General features: G+C 37.5%; 1 protein-coding gene across 5 annotated transcripts in view; it reads right to left on the bottom strand.

Moving 5' to 3' along the window:
• The window catches only part of TRAPPC9 (trafficking protein particle complex subunit 9), a 508,912-nt gene that overhangs the window by 466,715 nt on the left and 23,314 nt on the right, over positions 1-18,883 (bottom strand). For all 5 annotated transcript variants that reach the window (XM_040585704.1, XM_040585706.1, XM_040585707.1 and 2 more), the window contains 3 exons: positions 16,954-17,079; positions 10,411-10,627; positions 7,693-7,836 (listed from right to left, as the gene is read on the bottom strand). In XM_040585704.1, coding sequence (XP_040441638.1) covers positions 7,693-7,836; positions 10,411-10,627; positions 16,954-17,079 — 487 coding nt within the window. The remainder of the gene's footprint in view (positions 1-7,692; positions 7,837-10,410; positions 10,628-16,953; positions 17,080-18,883) is intronic.

Genomic DNA, 18,883 nt, shown 5'->3' with positions numbered 1-18,883 from the left:
CAGACGTCTACACTGAAGACACACTCACCTCTGAAGAAATTCCAACCCTCCCTGAACTCTTTAAAAAAATGCAGAGATGCATTTGCCATTTGTAATTTTAAAGTGAGAACGAAGACAACTTATAAGCAATCCATTAACTGCAACTCTTAGCAGTTCAACTATTTAATTTTAAAATTCTTTTAGCATCTTTGAACCTCATGTGGTACCTGAAATATATTACTACTCATTTTACAGTTCAGATCACTCCCCACCATAAATCATTTCTAATTAGACTTTGAAAGAATTCCACAGATTTATTGTCTGTAGAGGAAGTACCAAGCCTCAGCAGGCCTCCTGCTTCTGATACGTTTGAAGTTATTAGCCTTCACGAGTTCAGCACGCTATGCCTCAAAATCTTTTCTGGGCTTATGTCCTGGTCAATCCCTGCCCTCCCTTTATCAGGTTTGACATTCCCTGCTACTTTCTATGTTTGGATACAACATCCACTTCTATACAGTAAACTTTTTTTTTCTCTCCCTGTCGCATTTATTTTGCTAACTACCCTTATTTTTTTCATTATTTTTTTACTTTAACGGAGGAATACACTTAATGAGAATCTACCATGACATCTTTAAGCAGTCTCCAGCTACCAGCAAACATACTACTCCTTTTAAATTTCTTCTAATTAGTTTCTTTTCTTTATCTCCTCCTTTCAAAGTTTAGTACTACTGTCAAGGTGGTTTGCTTATTTTAACACCAAGCAACCATATTCATTTATCCTACGTTATATTTCTAATACTTATAAACTTGTTTCCTGTGGCCTAAATATGAAGAATAGGAATATAAAAGAGGAGGAGCATATGGGAATAGGCAGGAGGAATGGCAAACAGAGGGGAGCAATGGCGAGCAACCAGCTCAAACTAAAGAATACGCTGAAGCTCTCACGAACACTTGCTACAGCAATATAAACAGGGAAAAAATGAGAAAGTCATAGCAAGCCATAAAGAAGACAACATGATACAGCTAGGTGAACATACAGTAACAAGTTGCTCGAGCTGTCCCTCAAAACAAGAGGTGGTTTTAAATTATTCCATGCTCTAGAGCAACAGCAATTATTTATAGGTTTATAGGTTATTCTTTTCTGTTTCTCCAGTGAAATGCAATTGAGTCAAATCTGTGCAGGGAAGTTAACTCACCAAGTGCCCATACAGCTTGATTTCATCTTCCCAAGTGTTGGGTGGAAATTCAAGACAGTGTTTTAAGTAAAGATCCTCAGAAATTGAGTCAGGTCTTTACTGCTGCCAATGTAGGCTTGGCAGAAGGGTTAGACTTAAGGGCATTTACACATTTTATTTTGGTCTAGTTGACAATTTTTACAACCCCTGTTTAATATTCTTATTTACTGTATTTCCACACAGCAATTTGAAATTTAAGTATCACCAAGTGAATGTATATGCAATCTGTTCTATAAATAAAAATGTCTGTAAAATACCGCAGTTTCCTCTTTCAAGCTGTGAGATAGAAAGGTATATTTTAAGAGTTGCCAGGCACCATGTCTGACATCATCAAATTATGATCAGTCCAGGCTTAACCATAATTCCTAAAGGTAAACAAGGTGTGGGGATTTTTTATTATTTTTTTTTTTCTTAGATCAAGCTCATCACTTCTTTGCAAAAGGCACAGACCTCACGCCAGCAGTTGACGGGGCAGTTGACATATCAGCCATCACCTGAGCACAGCAGTCTTGAAAGGAGGATGAAAAGGTTCTGAAAGCAATCTCAGATTACTGGCATGCAGTCCCTGGTCCTCCAGCTACCAACAACTCTAAGCTGTCAAGGCATCAAAGTGGTCTGCCCAGCCAACACTGACAAGTCCATCACAACCGATCTGGAGGATATGGGGAACTGAAATAGCATTCAGCATAAATTCTGGCAAAAAATCTTCATCAGGGAGAATGATCTCAGCACAGGCTAAGAATAAGCACCTTCTGGAAGACGAGAGACTGTTTTCAGGAGGAAACAGCCTGGAGCCAAACTTAACAAACTTCTAAGGTTTGCATGGCATGGATCAACATCTCAAATTATTTCAAAGTGCCAAGCAATAGCCAGTACTGCAGGAGGGATAGAATCCTGCCTCTCTGGAGTTCAGAATCACACTAATGAAATTTAGATAACTAGGGATACTTCTGAAAATTCAACCCAGGACATTTGAAAGTAACAAAAACCTTTTTCTTAGGTAGAGCTATGTTTTCATCATCCCAGTGACCAAGCGCAGGCATGGCATGCAGTTGCTATCTGAGATGGACCATAAAAACAACTCCTCACCAAATAATAAATCTCAGGCACTCCATGGCACTTCCTATGCAGTGCCTGTATGGAAATACACGAAGTAGGTATACTTCATGAAAATCAAAATCCACACACACAGATCCCTCCTAACAGAAACTGATGAATTCTGTTGATAAGGTTTGCTTCTGGAGATAAAATACTCAGCTACAGCAAGGAAAGCCCCTAAGTCATGCATCACATGCAGGACCTGGTCTGTCCTCTGATTAAAAAGAAGTGTCATAACAAGTTACATCTTTCACTAAAGAGTTCATGTCTTTCGGCAGAACAATGACTGTGGCCAGGGTGACGAGTATCCACTCTGGGGAGGGCATGCCTCTAACAAAGAGGTATTTGGAATGAAGCCCAGGATAACATTTTTAGTTTGCTAGGGCTAAAAAAAAATTCTTCATGACATCAGCAAGTCCAGAAGAGGGCCACAAAGATGATCAGAGGGCTGGAGTGCCTCTCCTGTGCAGGCAGGCTGAGAGAGTTGGGGCTGTTCAGCCTGGAGCAGAGAAGGCTCCGAGGAGACTTTATTGCAGCCTGCCAGTACCTAAAGGGGTCTACAAGAAAGCTGGAGAGGGACTTTTTACAAGAGCCTGTAGTGATAGGACAAGGGGGAATGGCTTTAAACTGAAAGACAGGAGATTTAGGTTAGATATTAGGAAGAAATTCTTTACTGTGAGGGTGCTGAAGCAGTGGAACAGGTTGCCCAGAGAAGCTGTGGATGCCCTATCCCTGGAAGTGTTCAAGGCCAAGTTGGATGGGGTTTTGAGTAACAGGGTCTAGCTGAAGGCATCCTTGCCCATAGCAGGGGAGTTGGAACTATATGATTTTCAAGGTCCCTTCCAACCCAAACCATTCTTTGATCAGTAGAAAGATAAGTAAGCTAAAACTGTTCAAAACCTTATACTCAATGAGTAGAGAAGCCCTGATGACTGGACCAGCAAAACTGGAACAAGTGTATCTTATTTGTGAAGCTGCCAGGTATTTTGTGGTCATGCCTGCGGAACTTAGCCCATTTATTTTTGGTCTCTGCTGCTGCTGAAAACACTAAAGCTAAAGGTCATCACAGAAAGGTTCTGAATTGCATGATAGCCGCTATTCTCTGTCTTTCTGATGCTGAAAGTTAAACATGCACATACACAAGAGGCCACGTGGCCATTCTCCAGATTGTTAGCCAACACTGTTCTGTTTCTAAAGACAGTACTCATGATCTAGGGAATAATTAGAGCAGCAGAACAGACATTTTGAGACACCAAAGGCCATGCTAATGCTGAAATAGTACCCGTGCTGACAATGCAGTTGGCTAGAGAAGCACCTGAAATGTCCCCAAGAAAGCTCAGACAATCACGTAGGCTGCATCCAAAATTCATAACCATGATTGAGAGAAGAAAAAATAAGAAACCATGTCACTTGTTTCGTTACCTTTGCCTGTTGACTATTCAGGACCAACAGTGTCAAAAGGCCAACATACACATTGATTGTAGCCTTCACAATCTCAACTCCCTGGCCAAATTGCTTTGGGAACCAACCTCTGTCCTAAAGTCTTGGTAACAGCAGATGCAGCTGGAATGAACAGTGGTGTCCAATGATATAGGAATCAACTACACACAGGAATGACAGGAAAGCACTGTAGGACATTTTAGGAAGTACTTCTAGATATTGTTCTCTCCATCACCTACTGTCACTCACCTGAAGGATAAAGACATCCAAAACACTGGTCAACAGGTTCAAAATGAAGAACAGCAGGCATGACAGTTGGAAACCTACTGAATGTCTGAAAGAGTGTAAGCATGCAGGGGTGACAGACATACTCTAGGAATTTCTGTCTGGACAGTCACATTTCAGTAATAGCTATTCCCAAGCAGCTCTGTGTTTAGACGGGCCTTAATAGATGAGCTAACTCAAGAATCATTTGCACACAATACAAATCACAGTGCTTCTAAATCAGTAAAGATCCATAATAAAATACTGGGGTTTTTTTCCAAGTATCTGACCTTACCCAATGTGACCTGTACCCATAGTGTTCTGTTTCAAAAAGCATTATGTAAAAGAGAGAGATTTAATTCCAAGTAACTTTGCAATTGCACATTTTAATTCTTATTTAAAGAAAGAGGGATTCTCAAGGGCTTGTTAAAACATAATGGCTCGAGATTAGAGCGCTTTTATGCAGAATTTGGTGCCTCTTTTTGCTAAGCAGAAAACTGCATTTTACATATTTATGTAACTAAATAGCTTAATTTTAAATGAGACTCTTAGCTTCCATGTTGTTAAAATAGTGATTGACATCTCCCATTTATTTGATGATACTTTTTATTCAGATTTACCAGGCTGTGTGGTTGGAAATGTAATTCAAGTAAACATATATGGAAGTTGTATTTTAAAATAATTATCAAGTGTCATTCAATTAAAGTAAGAACGTTTTGTTTTAAAACACAAACCAATTTTGACTATTTTGTGTTACGTTAATAGAATCAAGAGCTTCTAATTAATAGATCTTTCATTGTAACTACTAAATCTCATCTTCTGAACTTGAAGTGAAGAAGAAATGCTTTTTTTCCTGTTTTCTGAAGTCCCAGTATTTCACCTTCATCTGAACTAGTAAATGAACAGAATTAGATTGAGGGACTAGAGCAAGAGAATATTCCTTTTTTGTGTCTAGAGGCAGCTAATCCTGAGACAAAAAGAACTAGAAGATCAAGTTCCAATGCCAAATATTTAGCTGCTAACCTTCTTTCAGCTTGGAGTTTTCACTTCTATTTGTTCTGGTTTTAAAGATGATCTGCAAACTACCTGAATCTTAAATACAAGTGTAGGATTTAACATATATTATCAATTACAAGCTTTAAAAATAAGAAGTTTATTTGATTTAAGAAAAACCACATGCAGGTAAAAACTTAGTTTTAAAAAGAATGAATTCTCCTCTACCTAGTAACTAGTAACTTGGCAACTTTCTATGCAGAAAAAAAAAAAAAATAGCATTCATGAACTGCAATGCTACTGTATTACTTCAGTTTCCTAATTGAAACTTTACCTGGTTAAGAAAACCTGGAAGTTTCAGTCATGTGATTATCAGAGAAGAATACAAATTACACAACTTCAGAAGTTCATAATATAAGGGAAACAGTTCACCAACTTAAAGTAGCATAATCCTATGCATTCAAATCATCTTATCATAGAATTGTTTAGGTTGGAAAAGACCTTTAAGATCATCAAGTCCAACTGTTCACCCAGCACTGCCAAGTCCACCACTACACCATACCTCTAAGCATCACACCCACACATCTTTTAAATACCTCCAGAGATGGTGACTCAATCACTTCCCTGGGCAGCCTGTTCTAAGGCTTGACAACCCTTTTCAGGGAAAATTTTTTTCTTAATATCCAATCTAAACCTCCCATAGCACAACTTGAGGCCATTTCCTCTTGTCCTATCACTTTTTACTGGAGAGGAGAGACTGACACCCACCTTGCTACAACCTCCTTTCAGGTAGTTGTAGAGAGCAACAAGGTCACCCCTGAGCCTCCTTTTCTCTAGGCTAAACAACCCCAGTTTCCTCAGCCACTCTTGCTTTTGTCCTTTATTTACTACAATCCAGCGTTGAAGGGGTTTTGTTTATTTTTTCCTAACGTTCTGATATTTTAAAAAGAACTATAAATTTAAAGTAATTTTCTGTGCTAAACGGACCCTTGCACAATATACACAATACCCATCTAAGAAGAATTACAAAAAGATTACAAGCCAGAAATACATTTCTGGCACTGTCATCCACACTTTAGCTAGTTTGGAACACCACTAACCAACCGTGTCTGAGAAACATGCTATCAATAAAAGACTTCCAACACAACAGCAAGTTCTATTTTGGATGTCTTCAGGAAAGGAGGAGAAAAAGATTCAGCTACTTTTTAAACACATTGGAGAACATTTAGTTTGACTTTTCAAAGACACTAAACATCACAATTACCATAGTTCTAACGAAAAGGGAAGCTTTACTTATATAATGTCTGCAGACAAGAAACATAAAAGTTGCTTCTCTTAAGATTTCAAACCCCTTAATGATTAGGGAATAGCAATATCATATGTGCACATGCACAGCAGAAGAGCTTAAAACCTTGTTTTCAGCCAAATTTTCCATACATAAATCAATGTAGTTTCACTAAAAGTCCTGGGAAATCCAAGGACCTTTTGACAGCAAATAAGATCTACAGACAGAAAGGTAATTTATTCCAATTTATCAGTTCTCTCAGTTACTCTCCTTCCTGCACTACTGATTTAAGCCACTGAACAGATGGAATTCACTGGCAGGCAAAAACCTAAAGCTCACTAGCCAAGCTCTTTGCTGTAGGAGTCACCACGGAGAAATCTTTGGCCATAACAAAAGGAGAAAAATGAAAAAAACTATACCATTTTACACCCATCCTCTCTATTGTGAAGATGGCAATAACTGAAAAACAGGCACTTTTAACCTAGCTTACTGTGAATCAAAAAATATTTTTTAACACCTTTCATTACTAGCTCAGTTTCAACCTGGGTGATAAAAAAAACCTATTTGAAATAGTTTTCCTAAAAAACATAAGACAAACATAACAGTGTCACTTTTTGGTTTTCCATGTGATTTTGTAAATATTTCATGGCCCTCCCTTGCAAAAGGTCCTCACATACGTCATTACCATTCTTGAAAATCATCTACAGACACATTCACTCCATCCTCATCCACTGACAAATTTAATAAATCCCACTGAAATTTATTGCTGAATTAAAGAAATTTTGTTTTAAAGAAGCCACAGAAACTTACAGAAACTGAAGCCTACTGTTCTAGTTAAACTGTTTAATTCCATTGTGTTCAGCTGCTACAAGTTCATTGCCTCAAGTACAGAAACAAGGATGCCTACTTGTATTTTGTACTCACTATATGAATGTTTCATCAGAAAACTCATAGTAGATGCAGTCTGAACTACCATACACTCTTCTGAATTTACTTTTCACCCTCAGCTCTTCTCAGTCTCTTCATTAACAGCACTTACGAAAGCTGCTAGTATTTTTGTATACTTCTCTTTTTTAATTCGCACAGAAATTAAGCCCTTTGATCATATTCTTAATACTTACAGAGGAAATAGGCAATCTACAGATGGAAAACATTAAAGGAAGTTCTATTTTAGATACCACATATCAAGGTCAGAACAATAATATTTAAAACTAATAACACTGTATACATAATTGATTACCATCAACAAGCTACTTCATGTGTACACTGAATTCCCTAACTTCTGTGCTCTCTGTTACTCCTGAAATCAAGTATATTTCAACGCAAAGTCACATCATTTGACTGTAGGACAGAGGACAGAAGAAAGTGCAAATATCCCTTTCCTTTAAAAAGTCATACCTTGATCAGAAAGAAAATCCAGCATGGTCTGGAGAAGGAAAGACAAATGCCTGACGCATAGAGCTGGATTACCCATTCTTCTGGAAGCATACACTAGTTCATGAAGCAAACGCATCTGTACTGCAGCCCATCCTCTGTGAGTTCCTATAAAGTAAGCATTGATTTAATACTTTTTAAAGCTAGAAGTCAACACAAACCAACTGGCTTTTTTTCTTTATAGACTAAGCAGCAATTTAATTACTTATAAAAATCATCCGATGGAACCAATAATTACAAAATCCAAATCTAGTACTCCAAAGAAAAATTAGGATCTTTCAGGGTTTTTAATATTTAAATATGAAACCAATTTTTGTTTTACATGCTTCCCTATCAACTAATAAATTTATCATTAGAATTCAGAAAATGCAGTTGACAAACCCCATGAAGTAATAACAAAATGATACACAAAACCATTAAAGTTTTGTATGTTCTCTGAACAATAAATTCACAAGATCTCATACAGAACTTCATTTTTATCCAAATCAAGTACTACTAAACTCACTTTAAAAATCAAGCAAAAGATATTTTCTCTAAATGCTTTCCCAGTCATTAGAAATCAGTAAAAAGCAATAAAATTACAGGACATGAAGGATATTTTTTTATTTTTCAGTCTTTAAAAACTACGTTTCAGACTATAAATTATTTCATATTTGTGAAGTATCTATGGTAACAATAAATAGATCATCCTACCGCTAACTTCTGTTTCAAAAACACAGTATCCAGTACCCTTCATGAAACTTAACCTGGTTTTAGTATTAGCAAGAATAGTAATTTTTAAGTAACAGATATTCCAAGATGTGAAATACTTTACAAACTTCTAAACAGCCCTTGTTCTAATACTACCCTTCAGCATTTAGCAAATCTTCCTAGAAATATTTGCTGCAACCAGACCTTGAGAGAGTTTATATTTTTCACACAACAGTCTCATAATTTTCACATGTGAAATGTCATTCTTATCAAGTGGTTCTTATCAAGTTTACAGTGATCCTTCCACATGTCTCTGAAACAGCCATTTTAGGGGTAAAATCTGACAAAGCACCTCAGCGCAACGTAAGGTAAGGTAAGGTAAAAATGAAAGTTAAAACACCAATCGTGTCATTTTCCCCATCCCCCCCCCCCCCCCCCCCCCCCCCCCAATTATCACTTTTTGCAGAGCTTCTACAATCTCTTCTCCTACCACAATCCCATCCCAGTTTTCCCCTTTTCTATCACAGGCCACAGCATATTTTTTTCAGCAGATTCCCTCTTCCTAGACTCTTTGTATCTTTCCATCTAGTCCACTTGGCATATTCTGTCTTCTCTCACATATCGTTTCTTTCACCGACTGCTTAAATCTCTGCAGTTTTATTTTAAAACTAACTATCCACATGTACAGTGGGTTGTCTACATGCCTGTTTTCATCAACGGAGCTAAAAGAGCTTGGAAAATATCACCTAGTGCCTAGTCAGATGGGTTTTTCCATATTCTCCCTTGACTAAATTGACTAGATAGCTCCATCATTTCAATGGCTAAGTCACCTAGCATCTACAGAAACAATTAGACTTACAACCGAACTCACAAGACAACATCAAACTGGAATTCCAACAATAGTCAATGTACTCTCACAAAACAGAAGAGCATTCCAGCTGCTGTTCGTTCACATTTAAACCAGTTCAGGGTTTTCATACTGGTGAACGCCACCTCCTTTCCACCAGTGCATGCTCAGCCCATTGCTCGCTGCTCCTCTCATGCAGCTACAACATTTATTGAATGGTCCCCAAAAATGCTACTATACAAAACAATGCAAGTTTTTCGGCAACATGGAAAGGCTTACTCAAAAGCAGTTCCCAAGCAGCATATTAGCTGTCTCTTCCTTTAGGTGAAAAATGAAGCACAGTATATTAAAACCAAGACAGCTTTTAAAATTATTACTTTACATACAGCTTTAGATAACATTGATGAAATTTATGAAACATAGCTTAGCTAAAAGGGCAGCAAGCAGCACACAACTTGCAGAAAATGAACATGCTAACAGCTACAAGAAGTGGCATGCGTTCTCATGGACTATTTTTCCTTTAGTTTTTAACAGATGCAATAAAATAGTAATTCAAATTATATATAGCATCTAAAAACTGTTGAAATGTCTTACCAAATGCTAGTCTTACAGAAAACATCACTGATCTAATTTGTGGGGAAATATGGCATATTTGACCATACAGATACAGATATAATTATATGTTTGTGTATGTGTCTACATACAAAAATATGTAAAAATTTTTTATTCTTTCACTATAAGATCAAACAGCAACAAATACCAAAAGAAACACAGAAGTTGAAGGCACTTTAATTGAAAAAATACCCAAAAATAAAATACCACCTTGTTTGTACTGGTAAGTGTATAATCAAAATCAAAGACAATTTTGAAAAAGAACAGAAGTGAAACTCTGAAATGAAACTTAATTATTTGCTGCAAACAGAGGACTACAGTAAAACATTCAGCAGTGGCTTGCAGAAAATGTGAAATTATTTAAAGCACCACCAAGAAAAAGTGATGGTACAGTGTTAAAGAACTGCTCTATTTGCTGCAATTAGTTTCAGATAGGTAAATGATTTTAGTTTAATTTGGAATCTTTTAATTAATTATACAAAGCCAGTTGAGTGACCTACCAAGCTAATCCATACTTCCCCAGAAACACTTACCTTTGCTGAAATCTTTAGGATCCAATGACAAGCTATAGCCAGGGAGAGTTTCCAAAAGCAGTTTGTAGCAGGCCCTCCACCCAGGTTCTGGGATGCTAGGTGCAGCGCACTGCATGGCGGCTATACGCTTGAAAAAAGCAGACTTTCGGTGAAAACCAATACGTTCATACAGCTCAGAAAGAATGCTGTAACGCTGGATTTTTTCTTCTTCTGAAAGCTGATATTTAAAGGGAAAAAGACAAAAGGATTGATTGTAATCAAAATTTTACAGCATATATCTGAGTTTAAAAAAATAAATAACAGGAGGAAAACAAAATGTAGTAGACATATCTCCAGCACTACAGAAGGCCAGTGATTTTGCACACAGCCAGTCATGACAGTTTCTACTGCCAGGAAAACTTAAGCTTGCTTCAAGTTGAACAGCTAACAAAGCAGCAGAGAGAGAGTTCTTTAGCAACTTTATTTGTCAGTAGTACTAAAAAGTAAATAGCCAAACCAGTCAGTAACAGCTAAACAGCTCCACATTTCATAGAAGATATCTAACATGATGTTCATGGGCATAATAAGAATGCAAACAAACATATACCACTTCCAAAATCAATTGATTTACCAAGTTGAACATTTTCAGCCCTTGCAAATTAAATCTATTTATTAATCTTGAAATCTCAAGCTATGAAAGCAAAGAAACTACTGTCTCCATTTTTCTATGTCTCTGATCTTGTAAACCACAAAATTTTCATTGCATGATGCTATACATATGCAGACTGCCAATTAGTGAGGAAGAATTTAGTAAAAGCCCCATTAGGCTTAAAGTAGAAACACACTTGGTAAGGAAGTACCAACACGTGCTGCTTCAGCTTATCAATATATTGGCACAAGTCCCAATAACCATTCTTTTCCCCTTTGATACAAATGACAATCTGGCTTTGAAATCAGCCACCTAAGAAGAAACTGCTGCAGAAACTCTGGAAGCCACCAACTATTTCAAGCCTACATCCCAAGTAACAAGCACCAGAGTTCTGAAGGTGGACCAGTGCTGACACCTCGTGTACAATATCTGGCATGCACAACCAAAAGCAATAGACATTTTAAATTAAAGCTGCTAACATGTTTTGCAAAGGCGTTTAAAATGACAAACTTCATACAAAAATAGCACTAGAGGACAGAAAAGAGCGTTTCTGCAACTCATTCTTCAAAACTGAAAGTATCAATCTGTGGATTCTAAATCTTAAATCTTGAAAAGTCAAAAAGGAGATGCTAACCATGCTGGTTAACTTTTACAGAAATAATGAGATTGTAATAAATGAAGCCTCAAAACATCTTTTAATCACTTAAATCCCAACCTAATTAAAAAAACAGTCTGTTTTCAAAAGTCACTTCTAATTTTGGGTGTAAGGATATGAAGAGAATTCAAAGAAGCATAGATTTTCAGAAGGCACCATGACCTTATCTGACAGTTCAGATCTTAGTACTTCAGGATATGAAGAGACACAGATAGATTAGCAAATAATTTTAGAAAGTTTCAGCCAATTTTTGAAGCTGAAGTTGCTACTTCCCTCAGAACTGACAACACAAGACAACGCCCAATGCAAAACCACCACCCATCCATACAAAAAAACAATCCCTGTAACTTTAGTTGCAAAAAGGCAACTGCACCACGCTGAAAACTTTCATGAATCAATGTAGCTGGAAAGAACAGGAGGCCCAAAAAGAAAATACAGAACATTTTTAAGCCAGTTTATCAGAATACCCAAAAGCTATCATTCAGAAAGAGCATGAGGTGTCAGATTAAGGTGACCTACTCTAGCAGAAAAAAGCTGCTCCACCTTTTTCCCCTTTTTTTTTCCATTTATGTCATTTTAAAATGTTAGCACAATAAAAAAATATAGCAGCAGAGTTGAAAAGGGCATGACCCCATGATCATGTACTAAAGTTAGAAAAGCTTAAAAAAAATTCTAAAGCTATTCCTCAAATACATAATACTGTCAATGTTCACACACCTATGAAAACTAAATTTAAAGATGAGAAAAGACAGGGTCATTTCATACCTGTCTTTTCATAGTTTCATCATACTTAGGCAGACATGAGCACTCACTAATATTTAGAACTGTCAGACAGGAAACACATTCTCAGAAAGTTTTATTTTTATCATATCTGAGTAAGTTTTTAACACTGCTACCTCACTTGTTGCTTAATGGCTGTCCACAAAGTTACTCAAATACATGCTACAGCTGCAGGAAACTTTTTTCATCACCACAAACATAGCAAAATTGCATTTTCCCTCAGCATAAATAGTTATGTGTTACCACCCAGGAATCTAAAAGAAGGGGAAAAAAAAAAAAAAAACCACGCAACACACACACATATATATACTCCAAGTAATTAATTTTGGGAAGACTGCAGCAGGCATTCTGCAGGCCATTAGCGCAGCATTCACCAACATCTTTCCTGACCTTACAAATTTATAAAAGCACAAGGCCTATAAAGTGGCTGCAAAACAGCCAACACCTGAAGCACAGCATATTTTCCCTCTGGTTAATTTTCATTTAACTGTTATAACAAACCAAGTTTGCAATTGCATCTGTAAAGGCTGTAGTTCACTATCCAAGCAACTGAGCAATCTTTTTTCACAGGCTTGTTTAAAGACAGACTTTCAGGAGGGTAGCTTTTTATTTGTTCTTTAATTATTCCTTACTATATTAAAATTCGATAATCTCATTTTCTTTGTAATTAGATGTTATAATTTATTCCTCATAACTGGATGCAAAAATAAGTCTTATTACCCCTGCAGCTCTCCTATAATCAGACAACACCAATTAACATTATGTTACTAGACTGGGTAGGAAGTTGAATAGATGGAAATAAACTCGTTTTCATGTTTATCAGAGGCATACATCTTATCCTGTAAGGTTTTTTTCTGCTGTCAAAAATTAGTTGTGCTCACATTCTATCTACCTGCAAGAGAAAAACATCGTCCTACAATTTGTTTCACCAACCCATCAGAGGATGACTCTTCATCTGAGTTAGTCCAAATTATAAATATAACTATTATCTGCTTCCATGTTATATACAGTTAATCTTGAGGAGCTGTAAATGTAATTCCCAGCCAGACCCCTCTTGAGGGAAAATACATTTCCCAATACTGGAAAAATTACCTTACTCTTATTTCTCATGATAATGTTTTCTAGAAGCACTTCCACTCAAAAAGCTTTCAAAATAGTAGTTACAAACTAGATGAATGATGAATGTCATCCTTGGTTGAAACTGATAAAGGTGAAGAATGGTGAGCATCTCAGAAGTGGGTCTCAATGCCCAAATACTCAATATTGTTAAGGTGTCCGTTTGCTTGCGGGTTTTTTAAGCAGCCATATACTAAACTTCTACAGTGGCATAATGACAAGAGCAGATACAACTGACATCAGGAAATGAACAAGTGATCATGAGGTACACAAGTACAGCAAAAGATTCAGCGGAAAAGACCCAACTGAAACTATTAATAACAAAAAAAAAAAAATATCAGTGCATACCAATATCACTTCAGGAAAAAATTTATCATGCTCCTTAGTATCCAGTTTAATATATCTTTTTTTCTAGAACACATCTACCGAGTACCATCATCTAGCTTGATCTCACACATTGTGCAAATGAGAGTGGCATTCAGCGATACAGAATCATCACAGAAAAGCCAAGGCTGGAAAGAACCTTGAAAGATCCTCTGGTGCAATCTTTTGTGGAAAAAGGAGACTGGATGAGATAGTCTAGCACCCTGTCCAGTAGTGTCTTGAAAACCTCCAGCAATGCAGACTCCACCATAGAATCATTTAGGTTGGAAAAGACCTTTAAGATCATCAAGTCCAACTGTTCACCCAGCACTGCCAAGTCCACCACTACACCATGCCTCTAAGCACCACACCTACACGTCTTTTAATACCTCCAGGGATGGTGACTCAATCACTTCCCTGGGCAGCCTGTTCCAGAGCTTGACAACCCTTCTGGTGAAGAATTTTTTCCTAGTATTCCAACCTAAATCTCCTGTGGTGCAAGTTGAGGCTGTTTCCTCTCGTCTTTTTGCTTATTAATTGGGAGAAGAGGCTGACACCCACCTCGCTACAACCTTCTTTCAGGTAGTTGTAGAGAGCGAGAAGGTCCCCCTGAACCCCATTCAGCCACTTCTCCCAAGGCTTTTGCTCTAGACTCTTCACCAGCTTCACTGCCCTTCTCTGGACACACTCATGTTCCTGTAGAGGTTGTTCCAGTGAACAATTGTTCTTTCTTAAATTGCAATGCGATCTCCCCCAGTGCAACTTGTACCCATTGCCCCATGCTTTCTCAATGTGGCTTCTGGTGAAAAGAGAGCCTCTGTCCTCTTTATAGCCACCGTTTAAATATTGGAATACTGTGATGAGATTCCCCCAAGGCTTCTCTTCTCCAGAGAGAAAAAGACCTAACTCCTTTAGTCTTTTTCCTCATAGGGCAGTTTATCCACCCCTTTGGTCATCTTCATGGCCCTCCTTTGGATCTTCTCTAGTCTGTCCATGTCTGTCTTGAACTGTGGCAATCAGAACTACACACAGGACTCCAAGTGCAGCCTGACAAGGGCTGAGTAGAGTGGGATGATCACATCGCTGTCTCTGATAACAATGCCCCTGAGGATGCAGCCCAGGATCCAATTTGCCTTCATTGCTGCAGCAGCTCGCTGCTGACTCCTGTTCAGCCGGTTGTCCACCAGGACCCCCACGTCCCTTTCAGCAAGGTTGCTCCCCAGTCATACTGATACCCCAGCCTGTACAGGGCTCTTTGGTTACGTCACCCTAGCTGCAGGCCTCTGCATTTGTCTTTGTTAAAGCTCAAACAGCTCTTGCTAGCCCATTCTTCCAGTCTGTCCAGGTCCCTCTGATGTGTCCACCTCACCACTCAGTTTAGTGTTATCATCAATTCCATCATCCGGATCATTCTGGAAGATGTCAAATGTTCAAGGTTTTCCAGACAGTGGGAAATCAGGCATTTATCGATTACATCTTATATAGCATGACAATGCATACTGAGGCATGCTTTACATGCACAAAGATTTATGTGCTGGGCATACATCAAGTTCAAAGGGAAAACCAAAGCAGACAAAGTGACCAGCCAGGAAGAAAAGTTGTGGGGTCTCCAGAACACCCTTCTCTGGTTCTCTAACACAGCAGGTGACAAAAATAATGATGCTTTCTCACCATGCTTTTTCACTAGATGCATTTCATCAGGACCCACTCTTACATGTTTCCATTTGGGACACTATTAGAGCTGGCTGGGACAAGCTTTGATCAAAGCACACCTTGCACACTGACTAAGCTGCCAAGCTTTGTGCTTGTGTTTTATTAGGTAATACTTATCAGCTATTTAAATTACTTATATACTTCCTCATTCACTAAGTCTTTTTTTTTTTTTTCCTTTAATATAAAGTGAAATTTGCAACCCCAATGGCGTCAGGGAGGAGAACAGGGGATTCTCACAATGACAGTAATTGCTTCCATAAGAAAAACAATGTGACAGCAATATCAGAGTTTGCAGGCCACAAGAGTAACCGCACAAGAACAAGGGAAAAATACTGGCACAGCAGCTTATGTGAAAGGCTACAGAGCTGCCAGCAAAAGACAGACTAGAATTAAAGAAAAGGCCCTTAGTACTACAAGGATTACAGCAGTTAAGGTAGTCTGCAACAAAATTGATTTTTATGATAGCTTATCAATTAATTAATTTCTCATTTATGTTCAGTTAGAAAATTGACCAAAATGATTCTCTGCAAATTAAAGTATTCAACCTCCCTCATAAATCTGCTGTCCACATCTGCGCTGAATAAGCTCAATGGTGTGGACTTAAACCGCTAGTCTTACCAAGATGTAAGGAGCAAAAAAGGAAAAAAGGTAAGAAATATGAGAGCATTTATTAATTCTTTCAACCACAGTAGTCTCTCTGTAACCACTGACACTAAGCTTGAGACACTCAAAAAGTATTTAGTCTTGTTCTGTGGTGGTACTGAGCATTTTTCTTAGTTCCAAATACTGATTTTACTCTCTGAATTCCTTTCTGATTTGGCCTAACAAAATTCACACTACACAACAAAAATTCAATTAACAACACTAGTTAGACTCTTAAGGTCACTTTGCAACAGGCCATTCCCGATTTGCTCACTGTTTCATTGAACAAGATACAATTAAGGTTAAAAAAAAAAAAAAAAAACAACATCATTGCCAGATCTATCCCAAGCAACAATTCTTCCCTGGTACAACATCACAATACAACAAGAATGGGATTTTTTTCTTTCACATGGGAGAATAACCAATAGAATTCATCTCAAACTAAGTCCTCCTATTTTTAGATGAACTCTGAATACCTGTTAAACCAGATTCATAGATGTGAAAATCCTCAGAAGTCAAGTCCTAGTGAGAAGGAAGGCAGTGATACAGAAGATAAAGCTGGAGTCCCCTGAATCTAAGTAACTTTCACACTTCAGTATAATCTCTCAAACGAGAAATAAAAAATAACTGGACTTTCTGCACTGACCTGACGAAGGTTGATGTAAACTGCGTTCTGAAGAAACTCAGAGGCTTCCATGCTCCTTTTCTGTATTGCAAGGACTCTCACTGCCTTCACGCAGGCTTCCAGTTCAATCACACCAGCATTCTTGTACTTGAAGAGGGAGAAAATTAAAATAATATTGAACTATTGCACCTGTTATATTTGATAACTATTTCTGCTCAATACATAGATCAACTGTCACATCTTCCAAACCCAGCAATTCCTTAACGCTAGTGACTATACTGCTAAATTATAAACACACGCCCAACTGAAAATTAAGGCATCGTGTAAAACGTCATCATGCAAAACAATGTTTTTCAGCCTCTTCACTCACTCTTCTTATTTTGAGACACAGCACAGCTTCGTCTGAGAGTTCAGACAAGGAGAAAAGTTGGAAATTAGTACCATTTTGGATAACTTCATATATATGGTAGGTGTGGGTGGTGTGTCTGCAACAAAGAAATAAATTCTATTTTCACAGTGTAATGGGTATGCAAGCAAAAAAGGTCACTTCTACAGTAATTCACCACCACCTAAATCTGTTCTATCATGATAAAAGAATTGATTTTGCCTTTTCTACTTAGTACAAAACACACTATATAGCACAGGAAGCTGTAGCAACACAGCTTTAGTTAGACTGCATCAATTTTCTCTTTAGTTAAAACAGTATCACTGACAAGAGAATTACAAACCATTCTGAGTTTTCTAGTATCTATTTACAAAACATTTTCTGTAAATGACTTCCAGTTATTTAGCTTAAGAAAAGCAGAGACAATGTAGATGTGTATTGATTTGTTTGAGCTCAGACAGCAAACAGGCAATTTTCTAGACACACAATCTGATCAAGTTATTCCCTGAAACAATATCGTTATTGGCTATTTGAGTTTGCCTGTCTCCTGCTGAAGTTAAGCTTTGTTCAGGTATTTATCATGTTTGAAATCCAATGAGGGAAATAAAGCTCAGAAAAAAATGCAAGAGTTACTCCACCAAAGCAGTTACATATTCCTCTCCTGCGCATTTATATGAGTAAAAACAAACCACTGGAGATGGAATCCATTTTAGAAGACATTACAAAAGTTTCTTAAGCTCAGTGGTAACACAAAAAATACACAGAAAGTGCTGATTCCTTAGCACTAGAGCTAAGAGTTACTCTGTCTGTAGGTCTTAAACACACAAAAGCTAATTATGCTTGTCTTGAACAGTTACAGACCAGTCCCAAGACTTAGCTCTTCGTCATTTGCAGGTGAAGCTGCAGTGAAGCATAGTTGCTATTTGCTAAGTGCATGATGTCTGTTATTATAATCAAAACATAAATATTCTGCCCTAAGTCCAACAAAGTCCAATAATTTTATGCTTCTAAAAGAAATCATACTCTTTCTAGATGAGTAACTTACTCTTAAGGTAACAAAAAGGTTGAATGCGTACTTCAGAATAATTATTATACTGATGGTTCCAAATTTATCCAAAACTATCCCCAAAACCATCACCTTTCATTGCTCCTGATCATAAATTAACTTGTGCACAGTTTATCTTGTGTCATTTGGAGAGTCTCCTTTCAATGCAGACATGGAATGCCACATGATACTGACATAGCTTAGTCTAAAAATACTTTCAATATCAAACAAGAGAGATAACTTGAAATTAAGAAGTGGATAAAGCATAATAACTACTCTGCAATACAATTATACTTATCTTTAATGCTGATGTGGATACTGAGCCACTTGTCACAGTACAAAATATATTTTTTTTTTCTCTTCCTATTACAAATGCAAACATTAAGCTACCTTACTATCTTACGGTCTGAGCTTTTACACAAAAAAAACTAAAAAAATGCCACCATTGAGCTGAAAACTGTTTTATTTTTTAAAATCCTCTTTTAAGAATTTTTGTCCTTCATATTTCCTCCATGACTCCC

Source organism: Falco naumanni, chromosome 3 (assembly GCF_017639655.2).
Source record: "Falco naumanni isolate bFalNau1 chromosome 3, bFalNau1.pat, whole genome shotgun sequence".
Lineage (NCBI taxonomy): Eukaryota > Metazoa > Chordata > Aves > Falconiformes > Falconidae > Falco > Falco naumanni.
This window is presented reverse-complemented; position numbering and strand designations above follow the sequence as displayed.